General features: G+C 41.7%; 1 protein-coding gene across 2 annotated transcripts; it reads right to left on the bottom strand.

The window, feature by feature from the left end:
* Positions 1 to 7,879: 7,879 nt before the first annotated feature.
* Positions 7,880 to 19,666, bottom strand: atoh8 (atonal bHLH transcription factor 8). 2 transcript variants are annotated; one of them, XM_030397419.1, is made up of 4 exons: positions 17,692 to 19,665; positions 14,462 to 14,617; positions 12,846 to 13,034; positions 7,880 to 9,300 (listed from the first exon to the last, which is right to left on the bottom strand). In XM_030397419.1, exons 1-4 carry the CDS (start codon positions 18,349 to 18,351, stop codon positions 9,295 to 9,297), a joined length of 1,011 nt encoding a protein of 336 aa, XP_030253279.1. In that variant the 5' UTR covers positions 18,352 to 19,665; the 3' UTR covers positions 7,880 to 9,294. The 2 variants fall into 2 exon arrangements, with proteins under 2 accessions (XP_030253279.1, XP_030253277.1); XM_030397417.1 differs by lacking the exon at positions 7,880 to 9,300 and having other exon boundaries at positions 12,825 to 13,034; positions 17,692 to 19,666.
* Positions 19,667 to 19,994: the final 328 nt, after the last annotated feature.

The following is a 19,994-nucleotide window of genomic DNA, read 5'->3' on the forward strand; positions in this document are numbered from 1 at the left end:
GGGTCTGGTGCTCTAAAGAAAGCAAATGGAATAATAAAGAAGGAGGATCATCTCCAAGTCTGTGTCAGGAAGCCAACAAATATAGTTGAACTTCACTGATTCTGTCAAGAGGAGTGGTTAAACATTCAGCCAGAGGACTACCAGAAGCTTGTGGATGGCCATCAACGACACCTAATTGTGGTGAAAATGGCCAAGAGACATTTAACCGAATATTAGAATTACTGTATATATATTTTTGATCCAGCAGATTTGGTGTATTAGCATTATCAGAAGAACTATAATATACTATATACTATAAAGCTTTTGTGGCATAGTGGTTTTTGTTCCACTCATTCCATCGCAGAAAAATGCAAGCTGTAGAAATCATTGGAACTCAAGATTATGCATCAGAGGTAGGCCACAAATGGAGGAGGGCAGGGGCAGGGCTGTAGCTGTCACTAAAGAGCTCACGTCTGTGGATTTTGGAGGTTTTGGCAGCAATACCAGAATCAAACAAAGTAACACATGGTGGCTATTTCTTAGGCTGACTCTAGTGTTTTGAGAGTTGTTCAATTTGAATATTAGGTCAAGAAAAATAAATAGATAAAAGCTACAACTTTTCTCTACGTTTGTGGTAATATAATCTATTGTAATTTTATGTAAAATATGGAAATATGCAGCATTAAAGCACAATATCAACTGAGTCTGCCATATTACTCGAGACCCTGTTTTGAAGCTTTCTGTGTCCAAATCTAGTTTTAGAGCTTCATCCAGCTGATACTATTGTTACATACCACATATTCCTTAGTTTGCACTGGATTTTAATGTGTTCTGTAACCAGGAAAATTACTCACTGAGATTAAGGCGGTTAGGATGACAACCAGTGAGCTGGTATAATTAAGGAGGAGCTGACGACGCCAGCATGGGAATTTCACCCAGAGAATAATCTGAAGTAACTAATTAACTAATTAGTTACCTCAGACCAAGACTGATAGTTCAAAAGGCACATAGGTTTGTGATACAAAGAGGCAAGAGATGTAGTTCCATCCAACAACAATAAATAAAGTTGACCTTGGAGTCTCCCACAGGCCATTGGGTGAACTCTAGATGAGATTTAATGAGCTTTCCTCAACAGTGGCTTTCTCCTCACCACTCAGTAGCATGGTCAAGAACTCATTAAATGTTGTTCTTTATTTCCTTATTTACACTAACTTTAGTTATTGTGGAGTGGTTTTTCACTCATGCACTCAGTGACTCACTACTGATTCACTGACTATTCGATATCCAGTTTATTTTGCAAGAGAAGAAGTGGTTTGTATGATGTCTGAAAGTACTTGAATCAACCTTGTTTAATAGTGACACCTTGCAATGTTTTAAAAGGGTAAAAGACAATAATACTGTGTATTCTATACATGCATCCATTGCAGGGTTTGACCAGACTCAGACAGTAAAGGGTCTGAGCTGACTGGTACCCTAGCAACTTCAAGTCAAACCGCTATAGGAAAATGGCACCCCAGATGTAAAGGACAAAGAACTACATAAGGGAAACTTCAATCATCTCTGCCCTGAATCTGTTCTTCCTACCCCAATGTTGGCACCTCCTGGGGGTGGACAGTTACACTCTGGAAAGTTTAAAACTCTCAATTCAATCATTGCAGGCAATTGTTCAAAGTGTAAGAGAGGATAAACGTGCACAGAAACAATTTGCAAAGGAAATGTAGTCGAAGTGGATTAGAAGAAAACCAAAGCTGTAGCACAGTATCCGGTGCCAGTTAACCTCAAGACCCTCCAGAGATTCTTGGGCATGGCTGGTTGTTACCACACATTTGTTCCTAAATTCTTCCAGCTGGCTGAACCCCTCAATGCCCTCCAAAGGAATGGAATTATTTTTTCCGGAGCTTCTGATTTTAACATCACAATTAAGTGGGTGTAACCAGGTCTTGATGTACATCACAAGAACCTTCTCTGTGTGCTCCAGCTGTGTTTCTGGGTTTAGGAGTTGTATGGGGATAACATTGCAGGTAGCTCCACACTCTATCTGGAAGTTAACCAGTTTTTTCATCATTTTGAGTTGCTGACTTTGGCTGTGTTTTTCTTTCATTTGGTTTACTGTCTTAATGTCCCCATTTGCTTCTGTTGTGGTCATGATGTCCTGATATGCATCACTGTCCTGCTCTGAGACTGCATGCACTGGCTTGTATTTCTTGGGTTTTTTTTTTTTTTTCATTTTTGCACTTGGCAGCAAAATGATTTTCCTTCCTGCACTTTTTACGTTTCTTGCCAAAAGCTGGATACTTGTTCTTGTTACTCTCGTGTGTTTGCCACAAAAGCTACAGCAGATATCATCAGTCTTTGTCTTGCAGGTTGTTTCAGTGCATGGACTCTGTCTCCAAAGTTACATGGCCAAGACTCTTAAGTCTCTCTTTAGACATATTTGTCAATGTTTTAATCTAATCCTTGGTTTTTCACAAAAACTCTGTGTAAGCGTTGTCATTCACTTTTGGATAACAGTGTTCATCAAACAGTACCATCATTGTACTCACTATTCTCCTGGCTGATGCTCCGTCACTCATCAGCATGTTCAACAGCTCTCTGCCATTCTCTCTTGAGGTAGGTAAGGTCTATGTATAGTGTGAACTCCTTCTTCCAACTCCTCCATATCTTTGCTACGTTGCTTGAGTCCAAACTCAGTATTGGCAGAAATGTAGGTCCTTCTATCATTACGTCCCTCACTTTCTCCACTCACCTGTCGTCATCGGCCAGTTGACTCCTCAGGCTAATTAGCTGGCTAGTAGCACTCGTCCACATTCAGCAGCGACTGGAGTTTTTCCAGCTGCCATCGCGTTTCATTCTCTTCCGTTCTTTATCAAACCATACTGCTCTGACAAATAATGCCAAGCTTTTCAAACTTTTCACCGACTGACAGCAAGACGCCACTCTCCCTCTCTGAGCCTCCTGGGTCTAGGCTCCCAGTTGTGTCGAAACTGTCTGTTTCATTCTTCCACTATTTTCCCTCAGTCACAAACAACCTAAGCACATGCATCCAACCCCCCCAGCATCCTTTCCTCTTGCTTCTACCTTTCCTATTCAAACTTCTTTGGCCTCATCGCCTCCTCCCATCTTGGTACTAGCCATAACGATCCCACAAGCTGATCTAATCTGGCAAAATCCTCCATTTCCAACTGTGTATTCTTTCCCCCCTCCTGTTCCCCTCCCGTTCCCCTCCCTCAACCATCCCCTCCCCTTATCCTATGTATCTAATGTTACTTCTTAGTCTTATATCGTAGGCAACTGGACTTGTTTCAGTTACCTGAGGCTGTTTCACCACTCATCTGACAAGCTTCCTCAGTTCCAACTAACTGGAAAGGAGTTGCAGGCTTTAAACCCTGTGAGGGTGTGTCCTTACAGGGTCGTTGAAGTCATGTGTGAACTTCTAGGAGGATGTTAGTACAGCATTGTAGGTGGGTGATAAGTTGTGTCGTTGGCCACTGCGTCTGTTTAAAGATGTTTTTGCTCCTTCAAATCATCTGTCTTCCCTTCCTAAGATGTTCATTGCTGTCCTCAAAGGAATGTTTTTTCTCCAGCTTGTGTTCCAGTGGCTTCGAGAGTTGAACAGCAAATATTAATCTGTGTGTGTGGGTTTTCTGTAAACCCTGATGTTGAGGCTTCTATCTTCTTCAGTGTGTACTACACAGTCCAAGAAGAGCAGACTGTCTCCTCTGACATCTTTCCGTGTGAACTTGATGTCACTCTCCACAGCATTTATATTTTCTGTGAAGGCTTCCATTTCTCTTGTTCTGATTTTGACCCAGGTGTTGGCCACATACCTGAATCAGTGGCTAGGAGCAGTTCCTGTGAAGGTTATCAAGACTCTGCTCTCAACTTCTTCTGTGTAGAGGTTGGCCACTATTGGGGACACCGGAGAGCCTTTGGCACAGTCATGCTTGAGGCCGTAGAAACCTTCACTATACTTGAAGTAGGTGGTCACCAGGCAGAGGTCAGGTAAGGCACGGATATGGTCTGGGGTAAAGTTGGAACTGCTGGACCGAGTGCTTTCCTGTTACAGACGTTCCTTTACAATCCTAACCGCTTCTTGGGTGGGAATGCATGTAAAAAGAGAAGTGACATCATAGGAAACAATCATCCAGTGTTATTTCTCTTGCCTTCTTGGTGAAATCCTGTGAGTTTTTGATGTGGTGTAAAGGAGCTAGGTTACTGACTAAGTTCTTGGATATGTTATAGGTAACTGAGTGGATGCTGCTGCTTATGGGACTGAGTGGTACTCCATCCTTATGTATCTTGGGGCGTCCATAGATGCATGGGTTGTCTTCCTCAGGGTACAGTCGGCAATACAAAGGGTCTGTCAATGACTTTGTCCTTTTCCAGTTTTTGCAGCTATTCTATAACCATATTTTTTTTAGCTACTAGTAGGATCCAGCCTTGGTGTCTGGTAAGTGTTAGTATCAATAAGCAGATCAGTGACTTAAATAATCCATTGTGTTTAGAATCGCGGTGCATTTCCCTTTATCTGCCGGCAAGATGGTGATGTTCCGGTCTCTTTTGAGTGATGCCAGGGTCCTCCTTTCCTTAGTAGTGAGGTTTGAGGGGGGTGCTTTTGCATTTGCAAGAGCAGCTGATACCATCATCTGTAACTGTTCTGCCTCTGTGTCTGCCAACTTGTTGTTTCTGATGGCTGACTCTGTTGCTGTGATCAGATCTACTACCGGTATGTGTTCTGGAGCTAATGCAAAGTTCAGTCCTTTGGCAAGGACTTCCTTCTCTGGTTGGGTGAGCTCTGTTGAAGAGATTGTAATCTCTGTTAAATTCAAGTTTCAGACCTTGAACTTAACCACTGCATTTGCAAAGCTGTCCAACATTCTCATGTTAGTGATTCATCAGATGAATTGAGTTATACTTTAGTTTTATTAAAATCAACTTGCTGTGATGAAACAATATTATGGTGCTGTCAGATTGCTGCTGGACTGATCTGCATTGCGCCACAAAAGACCTTAAAGAGCAACCTCTTGTGTAATGCTGTTTAATACTTTAATACCTTTACTTTTTTCATGCTATATACGCAGTTTAACCTTAAACCATATCATGGAGGTGAACTTTTGAACTTTTTGTCTCCCTTTCTCAGAAACCTAAGCCTCTTTCTTCCCTTGTCACTGTGTTTGCATGTGTGACTAGTTTCAGGACAACAAAGCCCCAAATTTGTATTTTAATTAAAAAATGTTTTCTTATTAAACATCCAAAAAGGGGCACAATTGTTGATGCTTGTGAAACAATATAATCTGGTAAGAACTGTAACTCAAGACACAGGTGCCACCTTTCATGTTTTAGATGAACAACTTTGGATCTCCTGTACCTTCAATGCTTTTTTGGTAATATTGCATGTATAAGAAACACAGTTTCCAAAAAGTTGTAAAATGTAAATAAAAAAAGATCTTTTCATTTACAAATTAACTGTATTAACAACAACAGGTTTGTAAAGGGTTCCTGAGACCATGCATTTTTATCCTTTATACAATCATGTGTTTCACAAAGCGGTGAACCTTGCCCCAGCCTTGTTTATGAACAATGGAGCTTTTCAAGAATGCCTCTTTCATGTCAAATCATGACACTATCACTTGTTACCAATTAAGCTATTTACTGGTGGAACATTTCACACAGGCGTTTGTGGAGCCTTTTAGAATGTTCAGTCTTTTGTTGTCCTTGTCCCAGCTTGTTTGAAACGTGTTGCTGCCATCAAATTCAAAATAAACAAATTTCCAAAAATCAATTAATGTGATAAAACATGAAATATTTACATTCTGTTGAATTTATGTTTCACACAGCAAGTGAGACTGTATATGCTGTGAAGTCTCTTTGCCAGGTTCATGCAACAATGGTAGTAAATCCAATCCTTACTGAGCCACAATCACATTGTGTCCTGTGGATTCATATGTTTTTCTATCATTATAAAACCACTATACACTACACAAGTATGATGCTCTTGCACAAACAAATAACCAGATGTTATTATTTACAAAACTATCAAATGGGATAACAATTTTAGCCCAATATAAATATCAGTTCACCTGTCTTTGGTCAGGAATACTCATCTTGGCATGCCAATAATGTTATTTTAAAAAAAAATTACTTTATGTCATTCATTTTACTAGTGCAGTGCCCGTAAGAAAAGTGTACTTTTTTTTTTTTTTTAGGTTAAGGAGCTTTTTCATGGATGGCCAAATGAGGCTGTGTTTGAAGGTGGGACGTCAGGGATATATAGGTTTGTTGTGAAATCTGATATTCCAGGGTATAATTGGCTGTTTTTGACTATTTTTGATTTTGCCATTATATTTCATCTTAAAAGCTATTTACTTGGTGTCATTATTTTCAGCACAACCTCACATGTGTGACTGTACAGTTATTTTTTTTATTTTGACATACTGTATTAACACAATGGACCTAAAATCACAAAAAAAACCATGAAATCCGAGTAGAAAACTGTTCTTTATCTAAATGTGTGCATACATTTAAAAAATTTACAAAGTTATATGAAACTATTTACATTTAAATGCAGGCAATGCGCAGGTCTGCCTGTGCTCCTTCCAGCTGAATGAAGAGCTGCACTGCCTGCTCCACATTCAGCTTCTCCTCATTAAACAAAAAAACGACTCCACTACTCACTAAACACACTACACAACACACTAACTACACACTCCAAACACGCTAAATGTCACAAATCTCTCAACTCTCACACACACCGACCGTCGTTGCATGTCAATCATCCGCCTAGGTCCCTCCCACAACTTCCTGTTCCTCAACAACCAAACTTGCTGCTTGGACACTTTCGTGACAAAAGCCCGTTTTTACCGTTTCTTCCTGCACCAGAAACAAAGCAAACGTGACGGCGATGTTCGCGAAAAAGCGTGGCGGACATTATTTACCCTAGATCCGGTTTTGGACGTGCCGATGCTTCCGGTCCGTCGCCTCGGGAGGTGGGCCGTGTAGCTAGCGGCTAGCTGCTAGCTACACACGAACATCCACAGATCTGATTCCACTTTGTTGTCCGCGCGTCTCCGGATCTCCTCAGACCCGAAAAAGACTCGGTCCGGACTCGTTTAATCTCATTAATCCACAACAGTCAGTTTAGATGCACAGAACAGAACAGAACGGGACAGAACCGCCCGCAAAATCCCGGTCCAGCTCGCGCCGCTGCAGGTATAAATCTGCTTGTTTCTAAAGGCCCCCACACACTGCCCAGACGTCCAACTGCCTTATCCGACCACTCTCCGACCACTCCGTTGCCTCTTGTCTGACCCGTTCGGCAGAAAAGTTGCATTGAACACACCGCTTCGACGTGCTGCCTACGCCACAGTAGCGTGTACGTTCTGCGCTTGCGCGAGATGCAATAATAAGCGGGTGGCGCTTGTGTTGTGACTTGTAAACGAGAACCTTAGTGGGGGGTCGCGGTGGGCTCTGCAGTGATTGGCTCTGGTGCGCGCGTGGCCATGGTGTGCAGTGATTGGCTCTGGTGCGCACGTGACTGTAGTGGCTCCGGTGGACAATGCTCGTGGAATTTGTAAAGCATTTATGAAATAATTTATTAACGGTATCACTGCAGTCGAAACAAATGCGAAATATCACACCATTGAACCACGCAGCAGCCATGTTGAAACTCTCAGGTCAGTCTGATCCTGATCCGCAGAGATATTTGAGGCACACACACATACACACACACACAGACAGACAGACAGAGGTTCCGTGTATTATAGATAGATAGAGGGGCAAACTGAATCACAGCAGGACCCATTCATGACTGCTCACTGTGGTTTTAATGCTAATGCACAAATACAGTGTATATGTGTATTGTATCAACATATTGTTTGTGAAAAAAAATCACTTGGGGTAATCACTTTTTAAATGTTTTATTTGTACTGAATATTAATATTCCAAAATACAACAGGCATATACAATAAACTAAAACAAACTTCTAATTTTAAAACTGCTGAATGAATGAGCTGCTTGAAGTACGGGGACTGTTCTGAATATCTGCAGTTTGACTTCAAATGTTTTATCCTCATTAAACTGACCGCCAGAGCTTTTTATGCCCCGTTTACACTTGGGTTTAACATGCGTCTTGGGTGATCCAGTCACCAGTTGCACACGCACACGCACACACACACACATTTGAGAATGTGTCTGCATACGAGTGATGCCATGTGATCGCATCTCACATCAGTGATTAATATGCAATAAACACTTAGATTACTTCAGGTTGCAAACACTAAATGCATTGTTATATTAACCAGAATTTCATAAATGTATTGGTTATCAAATACCAACTAAAACAAGAAATAGGTTGGAAAATTACACTAGTGTTTCTGAGGGATGGGCATCAATGATTACTATACAAAAACACAGCTTTATAAGTTTATTCAAAGATATGGGTGAAACTGGATGATATTCTATGCAGATGCTCTTGTTTTCCCTCCGGATGCTCTGCCTCAACTCTTGGTGATGAACAGAGTTTCCTGATGGACAGATTTTACTTGTTGCTAAGGGAACCACAAACTGCTGCTAATGGTCCAACTAGCATTAAAGCTTGAATAAAGCTTTATTAGCTTAATTAAACCTCTTCCTCCCATGTCTATCTCAGCTAACCATCATACAGCTGCTCGAGTTTGTAACAGGTAGCGATTACATTTATATCAAATTGTCAAATTATATCACGTGGATGCCGAGCAGCCGGAGGACATCTTACTTCATCTCTATCCACGAGTATCACTTTTAGCCTGTTGTTGGCCTCTTCTTCTTGTTCTACACTAATATGATGCCTTTTAGTTTAGACTGTTGTTCCATAGTTTCCAGGAGCAGCGTAGCGTGCCAGACACCACTGATTTACATTAAGTAGCCAGAATTCAACATTATGCAGACACCATCTCTCAAAACACAATGTGCCGTAACCAGTATGCACTGCACGGCTTTCTACACAGACAATGAATGGGATGCGTCAAAGTACTGTGTGTAGCTTTATGCATAATTGAGTAGGATCATTGCTGAGGGATTGCCAGTGATGAGCCGTTTAGTTAGTTGTTGTTCATACACTTTGACAAACAGAAATTTCACAATTCCATGTCGAATAAGTGTTTATGTTTGTTCATCAGCCAATGGGTGGTGAGAGCAATTCATTTAAAAAAAGTATAAACCATCCTGTCCACTCTTCCATTCATTTCATCCATTTCCGCAACATTTCAAGGATCCTCATCGTTGTCATCTGCGCTCCCAGTGCCTTTAGTTTTGCCAGAGGATCTACTGCAATCAGCTTCACTCCTGAAACACAAAGAGGAATGAGATCATTAAAACAGGCTACTTCGATCTCAGTTCTCACAGCTCCCGGTTGGATCGGCTTTCTCAAAGTTTCGGAAGAGTTGTGATTAGCACTTGCTTGCACAATCTGATGTGACAAGAGTGATTACTGCCAAGCAGCTCATCGGTCTATTCAGTGTATGTATAACTTCACACGTCACAAAATAATACTCAGGTTACAGATCATGTTAGATAACTCATTTTGTCTGTCGGAATTGAATTTTGAATTTGATTTAAAAAGACAGTGTCAAAAATATGTATTTTTTAGTGACCTCAGGCCAATGCTAGTGCAAAATCATAAACAAAAAATGTGCACACAAAGACTCAGTGACTCTAAGAAAATGAAAAAAAAAGCATTCTACCCTCCACCCCAGATACACACGCTCCACCCCCAAACAAGCCTCTCTCAGTCTCTTTCCACCAGCTGCTGTCTGACAGGCTGATGATGACTGTGTTTTTTCCCTTCCTTGTTTCAAAGTATGTTGGAGCAGATGGCCTGGAGAGGCAGTGGGGGAATGTGTTGGAGAGTCTGCTGGGGAATGTGCCAAGTGCGTGTGTGTGTGTGTGTGTGTGGTTTCAGTTCGCGTGCCTTCTCTCTGCCCTCTGCCCTTCATGGCGCCAGCTCCACTTCCCCTCCACTCTAAACATCTGGTGTCTGGGACTTTGAGAACACACACACACACACACGCACGCCGGCATGCATACAGAGAGAAACAGAGAGCAAACCGGGGAAAAAAAGCCCTCATCTAGTTTACATGTGAAAGAGCAACATGACTGCACCAGTGTGAAGCTGTATGTGAGAGCTGTACACTGGGACTGTCACGGAAATGGAACCCTCTTCAACTGAACTGACTCACTTTAAAATATTTTATTTTAACCACAAGGGTGTGTTGAATGTTTTCAGTGAGCTCTTTGGGTCAGGCTCTTGTATGGTCTTGACAAATACATTAAAGCCAAATTGTAGTCAAATTCTATCATCCCTTTTTGGAAACAAAAGTAATGTCAACATGTTTTTTAAGAAATTACTCTTTAATGTTTTTTTATGATGGAAAGGAAGAAAAAAGGTCTTTGGGGAAATATTAGGAATACTCGTCCTTGCCAACTTGAGGGGTGTGTCAGTGTCTTTGTTTCATTGACTGGCAGACTGCCAGAGAGTAGGTGTTAAACTGTAGGGAACAGGGAACCTTAGGGACAAAGTTAACATATTTGTGCTGTAGCCTCCATGTCATGTGCAGACAATGTGTATGTGGAATTGAAGAATGAGGACCAGGGAAGGAACTAACGGATTACATTTACCTTCTTTACTCCAACAGACATGTTTCATGAACCTTTTTGGAGTACTTTAAAAAAATATCTACATTTCAAGTCTCATCCTCGACAGAATCAAAATAAAAGTCACGTGATAAAGTCATAAACTGTGTGAGGAAGGAGCAGAGGAAAGGCGGCAAATCAGCATCTGTAGCACGTGTTCATGGTTAAAGGTTTTATTTTTGTCACTATGCAAAGCAGTGTTGCTGGATGAAATGCCTTTATGGCCCTCTCCATGCTGCACAAAATGACTCATATTTCCAATAACATTGCACATTTTCAGCAGCATCATTGCAATACTGCATATAAAAGTGCCAGTAAAACACTTGAAGAAGTAAGGTTCCCCCAGCAAAATGTGACCATTTTCACAACTGGTTAAGATATTAATTGCATTAAAAAAAGAAAGTGTTCTGTGCACTGTGAGTATGACATGACACGTTGCACTGATGGAATTGGTGCTGTGGACTTACAATACACCAAATTTAGAGACCACTGTAAAGACGGAGAATGTATTAGTTTTTATCAACAGCAAATAAATACATGAGCAGGTCACTTGAGTCCCTTTCACATCTACACTCCTGACAATATCCAGAGAATCAGATCAGGATACTGTCCACATTGGCTTGTTCACAAATGCAGCACACAACAGGAGATCACCTGTGTCAGATGTGTTTGCACATGTTGGAAATACTCTGGGTAGTAAGCTACAGACTGTTCTGTAATGATGACAGTTTTTGCGTGGATATTAATATTGCATGTATTTGGATGCGCCAGCCAGGATTTTTTCTCTGCCGGTGGGGATTGACCAATACGTGGGGAAGAGAATAGTTGATTTTCCTGAATTCAGTGTTATTTTATTAGGAATTATTCGCATTCGTATAACCGTAGATATGGCACAGCACATTTGATAGAAATGTGGTTTCTAACTGAATTTTGGCAAAAGAATATATAACAGAATATCTATAAGTCACCACAAAGCAATGACAACAAAGTGTTTCAGGTGTTGAGGTGAACAACATTCAGCACTGGACAGCGCTTGTATGGCCATGATTAATAAGAACAAATGCCACAACAAAATGTCAAATTGATCCATATGCATATGCAACTGGATGTTTGGGCATTCGTAATAATATTTTGCATGTCGGATATCACAACGCCAGAAACAAAATAAGCAACAATCCATGGTGCAGCCACAACTAGAAGTGGGTGAAATTCTACGTCTGTAATGGTAAGTAATAAATATTAATAAGCCTGCATTACCTGGAGCATCCACTAGACGCAGAAACTTTAATGGCATCCACCCGTACACTTTTGAGCATTTTTTTAGTCTCGCCTCTTCCTACTTTGGGTGCATTTAAAAACTGATTTTAAAAAAAGAGAGAGAAAAAAAGGCCCTGTCAGGTCACTCAATGACACCTGAGAGTGTTGTGCCTGTCAGATTAGCTCGTCTGACTTATTATATTTTCTGGTGTCTGATGACAGTTCAGTTATGAACATAATACCTAAGTCCTCCATGATCTTTAAAACAAGTAAGATTAGCTTCCCTGTCATCAGCCTCTGCCTATGACCCTGTCAACTGTACATATATGCAGTCAGGAATAAGACTGGGGACAGAGTGATGGTCAATTATTTTCAGATATTTTTAATTTATGCTTTAAAAAAATGGTAAAATGCTTGAGGGATCTTATCTTGGGCTATACAGATTTATGACATGGTTATAGCACACCCTCGCCCCAGTGTAGCGCCGTCCCTGTTTGGACATATTCCCAATATCAACGAAAGAGTGGAAAGTAATATACAGGCAAGCAGAGAAGAGTACTAAGCAGCTTCGCTCTGTGCACAAAGATCCCACTGTAGAAAGAAAGCTGCAGAATGTTGGATCTATGTCCAGCAGCAGCGTGAACGGGCCAGATGGAAGCGCGAGAGACCGAGTGGGGAAATACAGATGTTTTGCAGAACTTTGACGATGATAAGTAAGGTCCGGGGCAAAAAGACCTTTGTGTTCACACATACAGCTTCTCCGGGTAGACTTGGGATAAAACCAGAGTTACAGTGCATGTGTGAAAGGAGCTTTACTAAAATATGATCAAACAACAAAGTTATTAAAGCAAAGAAAAGGCCTCGTTCATTAGTTTCTTTTTATAGCGTGGGCCCAAGACACTTTTTGAGAATGCATTTTATTATATAGAAATTAGCCTCACCTTCCTCTTCTTGCTCCTTCCCTCAGCCTGCAGGGTCCTGGTACACTGCTCCACGCACTGAGAGAAGCTCAGACTGTGCTCTGAACTGTAGTCCACGTCTGCCAACTGAGCCAGAGACAGGATGTAGTTGCAGGCTATACGTAGTATTGCCAGCTTGGAGAGCTTCTGCCCATAGGAGTAACATGGGACCTGAAGAAGGAAATGGACAGAGGATGTTCTTTTACATTGGACTGGCAAACTGGCATTTAGCTGGAATTGAAACAAGGAGAAGGATGAAGGCCTGTAGAAACCAGAGAAACCTGTGAGTACTGGCACACCGTTGCATAAATACATATATGCAGTACCACTGCATGTAACTTGTCCTTTCAAAGTTTGTAGAGCTAAAACATTAACCCATTTAAATTAAGGAACAGAAAGGATGTCACCTAATGTATCAGCACAGCTCCTTCATGTTTTCTGTCAGTTTTTGATGACAGAGGGTTTTTTTTTAACTATGAGCTGTTTAAAAGTTGGTTGGACTATGGTAATGATTAATGAATGATTAAGTAATCTGAGAAAAGCTCAATCAAAACAAAATAACACCTGACACTGTGCTTCCTTGGGTACACCAGTCATGACACAGTTGCATCCCCTAGCAGTTCTTGAGTGTGTGCATCGTTTAGGTTTCAAAGCTCACATGAACGTGGCTTCAAGATGATGATCAGAATCATAAATCAGGCCCAGATTAAATAGATTATCTTTACCAGGTGTGGCCACAGAACCAAAGCACAGCTGACCCTCTGCTATCTGACTATAAAGTAAGGAATCTCTGTCTGTCTGTATGTGATTCACGTTTCTCGAAAAACTGTTCATCCAATCTACTTCCCGCATTCGTACGTTTTGCTGGGGACCAGACTCCCAGACTAACGTTAGGTAGCACACTAGCGTTGACAGAATTTTAAAATCTGATCCGAGTTTTGGCAGAAGAAGAGAAATCCTGTGTTGACTGTGTCTTCCCACTCATCCAGACTCTTTTGACTGACTATTTTTGCCTTTTTGTCACTGCAACACTTTATTATGGCAAGTTCTTGCACCATGCTAATCTCCATTTGGTTTACGTCTGCTGCCACATTCAAGCCAGAGACAGTGCACTTTCTTGAGTCCTTGGCAAGAAACCTACTAAGTGTAAAGTAGATCGAATAAAAGGTTCGTGAGACATGTGACTAACATACAGACAGATTCCTTGTTTTATAGTAGATATAGATGGATGGTGGTTAAATTTAAGTTTGTGCTCTTATACAAGAGTTCTAACTGCAGAAATACACAAAATCCAGCCTGATCCAAAACACTGGAGAACATTTATTTCTCAATCTATCAATTAGAGGTGTGGAAATTTCTCGATTATAAGATGCATCGCAAGGCCAGTGAAGATTCACACCTCTAGTATCTATCAAGTCCTGCCTAGCTTGGTTCACTGGCCTCTATTATACAGTGGCCTCCTGTTTCACAGCAGTAAACTGGTGCATTGAGTCAACAATACAGGAGTATTACATTCTTTTTTCTGATCTCATCAGAATCTCTATTCTGCGCTGGTCCTTTGTGCTATACAAAGAAAACTGACTTGACCTACGTCTTACCTGTTTCCTTAGGGCCTCAAACGCAGCACTGATGGTATGGACACGGGTCCTCTCCCGGGCATTGGCTAGCAGCCTCCTGGTCTGCTGGATGGCTTTAAGCTCTGGAAGACGCCCAGGTCCATCATCACTCATGCCAACCCGCTTTCTAGGGGACTCCTGACAACAGTAGATGAGGGAGGCTCAGATTATAGAACTGAAAAAACGACAACCCTGTAATAAAACTCCTCCATCCATCCATTATCCGAAGTTGCTTATTCTTCTCAGGGTCACGATCCCAGCTGACACTGGGCGACAGCGGGGTACACCCTGGATAAGTCACCAGTTCATCACAGGGCTGAAATATAGGGACAAACAACCATTCACGCTCACAGTCACAACTACTGACAATTTGGAGTAACGATTAACCCAACCTTTTCTTTTTCTTTTTGCATGTCTTTCGATTTGTGAGAGGAAGCCGGGGTTCCTGGAGAGAACCCACGCAGACACAGGGAGAACATGCAAACTGCGCACAGAAAAGCCATGCCCCAGACTGCTAATGAAGCTGGCTAACTTGGTGACAAACACATTGCATTTCCCAGCAATTAAAGCACCCTGTCGGCTTATCAGTGAAAAGCTTTAAATGTGAAGAGCAACAATGGGAAAGGTTGGGTTTGCATCAGCAGGAATTTAACACAGCTCCAATATAAGTGCTCAGAAAACAGTAAAATAAGAGTTCAACTAAACTTCACACCATTAAACATTCAACTGAGAGAGTAAATACAGAGCTTTCCCTCTAGTCACTGGCACAGGTTGGCTGTGGTCGGCTCTTCTACATATCAAGACCACAGCTACGGTCGCGGTCAAAGGTTTACATACACTTGTAAAATGTATATCATGGCAGTCTTCACATCCAGTGATTTCTACAGCTCTCGTTTTTCTGTAATGGAATAAGTGGGACACATACTACTGTGTCACAAAAAACATTTGTGAAGTTTACTTCGAATCTGAATTCATCAAACGTCTTGATGACCCATGTGCCGGCTCAAAAATATACATACAGTAACTTGAAAAATCAATTCTGGTGAAAGTTGTGTGAATCAAATGTTCTTTGTAGCACGGCCTCTGAACTTCTTCTGAGTGATTCTGATTGATAACAGCTGGCTTTTCTGTGCCCATTTTAATAGGGCTTGTTTGATGCTGCCATTAGACTCAGCCACAAACACTACAGTGGGAAAGTCTAAGGAGCTCAGCACTGATCCGAAAGAAAACATTATTGATTTGAACAAGTCAGGAAAGTCACTTGGAGCCATTTCAAAGCAGTTACATGTCTCAAGTTTAACTGTACAAACAACTGTTTGAAACTATTAAGTGCTGCTGCTGAGAGAAAACTGGTCAGGATGGTCAAGAGTCAACCAAAAACCACCAGAAAAAGAGGCTGCCAAGCTGCTGATCACATGGACAAAGAAAAAACCTCTGTGGTCAGATGTAACAAAAATGTTGTTGTTTGGCCACAATGAGCAGCAATATGTTTGGAGGAGAAAAGGTGAGGCCTTTAACCCCAAGAACACCAAACCTACTGTGAAGCATGGTGGTGGTGGTAGTGTAATGCTGTGGGGCTGGTTTCCTCTCTGAGTGGATCCTATGCTTTAAAGGAAGTAAATGGAATAATGAAGAAGGAGGATTATCTCCAAATTCTTCAGGAAAACCTAAAATCATCAGCAGAAGACTGGGTCTTGGGTGCAGTTGCGTGTTCCAACAGGAAAATAATCCCAAACACACATCAAAAGTGGTAAAGAAGTGGCAAAATCAGGCTAGAATGTAGTTTTTTTGGACTTGAAACCCATGGAACATGTGGACAATGCTGAAGAAACAAGTCTGTGCCAGAAACCAAACAAATTTAGATGAACTTCACCAAGTGGTTAAAGATTCAGCCAGAGAACTGCCAGAAGCTTGTGGATGGCTATCAAAAGCAGCTAATCCAGAAGATTTGGTCACATTTTCACATTTTTATTGAACAAAACTTCATGAAGGTTTTTTAGGACTGCCATGATATACATGTCCTTGCAGGTGTACGTAAACTTTTGAACATGCCTGTAGACCTTTCGACTCAGGAGAAGAGGAAATAACTTGTTGAGTTGAAACCAGGAAGAGAAGAGGCGTCATACTGTTTGATGCAGGATAACAAACTGAAAACAAGAAAATATGACATGGAAATGGAGGACCGTAAGAGTCACAGAAATAGTAATAATGTATTGCATTAATGAATAACTAATTGTACAACTGACATTAAGAAATGTTGGTCACCAATTAATCAATTAATCCATAAATTAACAGATTAAATTATAAAGTAATTAATTCTTTAAAGGGCAAGGACATTTTAAAAATAATTTACAAAGGAAATAATGATGCATCAATATTGAATTGTTCAAACTAAAAGGGATTTACATATAATAATACATTAATGCATTCAGAAATAAATGGTGTAATTCAAAAGTGTATTTGAAATTCAAATTCAAATTCAATTAAGACTACAGATTTAAATCATCATCATTTGAAAGGGCGATTTCTTTTTCCATTTCCACAATGTTGTCCTTATCCTTTCAGCCATTTCATTTTTTTTGTTCATCTTTTCCTTCTAGCCTCTCCATTTAGCTTTTCCATGACATTTTTGTGCCTTGTGCCAAGAAAGAGGTCAGCAATGCAAATTAGGGAGCTCTCTGATTGGCTGGCATTTCATATAGACATTCAGACCGTACTAAAATTGACATGAGACGTGCACTAAGAACCAGCTCTTACCCTTAGGAACTATACCTTACTGTACAAAAGACACAGAAGTACTATTTTGCAGTTTTAGGGAAAGTGTAGAGATAATACCATCGGCTGACTGGACACAAACAGACGGGGCAGGCTATGGTTCACACCGTTGATATTGGCAATGAAGTAATGTTAATATGTCTATAACTTCTGTTAACAATCTGCAGAAGGTAAATATAATGTATATTTAACATAATGTCTGTCTGTTTAATACTGTACTGATTTAATGCAGTTTTTAATTAGTATACTAATACAAGATGCCAGAGATGACAGTTCATGAATTGAACCAGTCAATGACTAGGACGTAATAAATTATACTTTATCCATTATTAGATTATAAAAAATTGTCAGCAGGCTTATCATTCATTCAGCTCTAATTTCAATACATAGATATTTCAAAGGTAAATCTCGGAACAGGTAACATTCCACACATTCACCTTCGGTGACTGGACCTGGGGCTCCACATGCTCCTGACACTGGGCGGGCTGGGAGGTCCTGGGGACAGGCAGAGTTGCAGTCTGGCTTGACAGAGAGGGCTCCAGGGAAAAAGCCTGGTGGCTCGGTGAATGCCCGTGGCTGCTGGTGATTGATGCCGACAGAGGGAAAGTGGAGCCAAGGCCCAGTTTGAGTCTGTTGGCCAGAGGCTGGGAAATGGCTGTGGGCCAGTGTGAGATCTCCATGTTAGAGAAAGGAGAGGCAGGTAACTGGGACAGTTTGGAAGTGATGGCAGGCACGTTAATGCCAATTCTCATGTCTATGGCACCACTCTGAGCTGGAGTCATGTTGCCTTCTGGTAATCCCAAGAGAATCCCTGTAGTACTGGCCATCGCCTCCTGTGACATCATCAGCTGCCTCTGTAGTGGACCCAACCTGACATGACCTGCCTCAGTCTGGATGTCATCTACAGAGTCCACATCAGACATGTCCGCTGGGTAGGTTTTCATCCTCTCAGGCTCAGGTTCACTGAAAAGCCTTTTAGGCTCCCGGGACTTTCTCTTGAGCTTCTTATTAGTGCTTGGCACAGTGATCTGTACTGGGTCTTTATTGGCTGCCGCAGATCTATTCCAGGTATTACTCAGTGGATGAAGGTTCTTCATTTTCCGGCAATTAATGTATGTAAAAATCTAAAGTGAAATTCCTTTGGACAGCAAATCTAGTTTCAACTACACAAAAGTAAATGAAACTGAACTCAGTTCAGCCTTCAAAACTGTCGGAAAAAATGATTCAATTCCACAAAGATGTTGAATGTCATCTTTCTAAACTTCACCTGCTGGAAAAAAAGGTTTCCATTGCTGTGCAGAAGTCAAAGGGGACATTGAAACAATTTTGGTCCTGGTTCAAGTGAAACTTAGAAAAGTACACGTAACTTAATCGGTATGAGTTTTTGTTCAGTGACACGAAATCCAAACACTGGCCAAAAACAACAACAACAAAAAAGCCTCTCTAACAAACTTTCAGATGCCAACTGTGGAACACAACATACTGGCAGACCACTGGACTGTAGAGGTTTCTTTTGGTGTGAGCAGTCCAGGCCTGTGCCTCACAATCGGGGTTACAGTCGAGCTGTCTGAGCGTGGCTCCAGTCAGTCTGCATAGCAGCACTGAGAATAACCCACACTGATACACACACTGAGTGCAGATATGCTGCAGTGGAGCTGCAGCTACTGGACGAAGTAATGCGAACAGCACATGAACGGGACGGCAGCTCCTCAGCAGTCACAGTGACAGGGTGACAGGGTGCTCAGAAAAGCCATGAACCAGCGCTGTCAGTCTTCACAGGCATAACCTGACTGGACTATTTGCAGAAGTGCACAAAAAAAAAAAAAACAAAAAAAAAAACTTACTTGTCACGGGGAACAGTAATGACTGTTACCACATTCCAAACGCAGACAATTATCATCCACCCACAGAGTATCATCTGTAAGTTTCTAAACTCCACCACACCGCTGTGGAAGAGTGTCACAGCAGCAGCAGCAGGTCAGGGTTCGGCTGACAGCTTAAAGGGAAGTCCTGGCGCTGGCCTCTAACACTCCGAGCCGGTCACGTCCCGTACACGCAGCTCCGGGACATCCCTCACAGAGAGTCCGCTCGTGAAGAAAAGCTCAGGTAACGCGCCGTACAGCGGAATGTCTGGCACTCGGGCTCCACGGGACTCACTGGACACAGTACGCTTCTTGTTACCCAGATGTTAATCACGGTTAATTAGTCCACTGTATCCCTTTTTTTTTTGTTTAGTTTTAGCTGCCACCTCCCCGGCCGCGCTGCTCGGTGTCTCTCCGCTTCTCTGCTTATCTGGAAACACAAAAGCGCGTGCAGCGTTCAGCCTGCCGGCGGAATACAGAGCAGATGTCTGAGTGGCTCACAGCGCACACACAGGGCTCCCGCTCCTCTAACTCTGCTGGCGTCTGCCTGGCTGGAGCACTCCCGAGCCTCCCCAAACACACACACACACACACACACTTACACACACACACACACACACACACACACACACAGAGAGAGGGGGGGCTGCGAATGTTGCATAAAGGGCAGGGTTCGTTCTCTGTGATAGTTATTTAGGAGATATTGAGGTTGCAGAGGACATGGGGTCAACCAAAACATCTTCATGTTTTCCATGAAAACTCACTTTAGTTCATCAGATGAGTTGCCAAATGAATAGAAAATACTGACAAAGGCAGTGACAAGGTTAGAAATAGTGATGTCTTTGAAATCCTTCAAACTTTGCTTCCATCAAAGAATC

Source organism: Sparus aurata, chromosome 18 (genome assembly GCF_900880675.1).
Source record: "Sparus aurata chromosome 18, fSpaAur1.1, whole genome shotgun sequence".
NCBI lineage: Eukaryota > Metazoa > Chordata > Actinopteri > Spariformes > Sparidae > Sparus > Sparus aurata.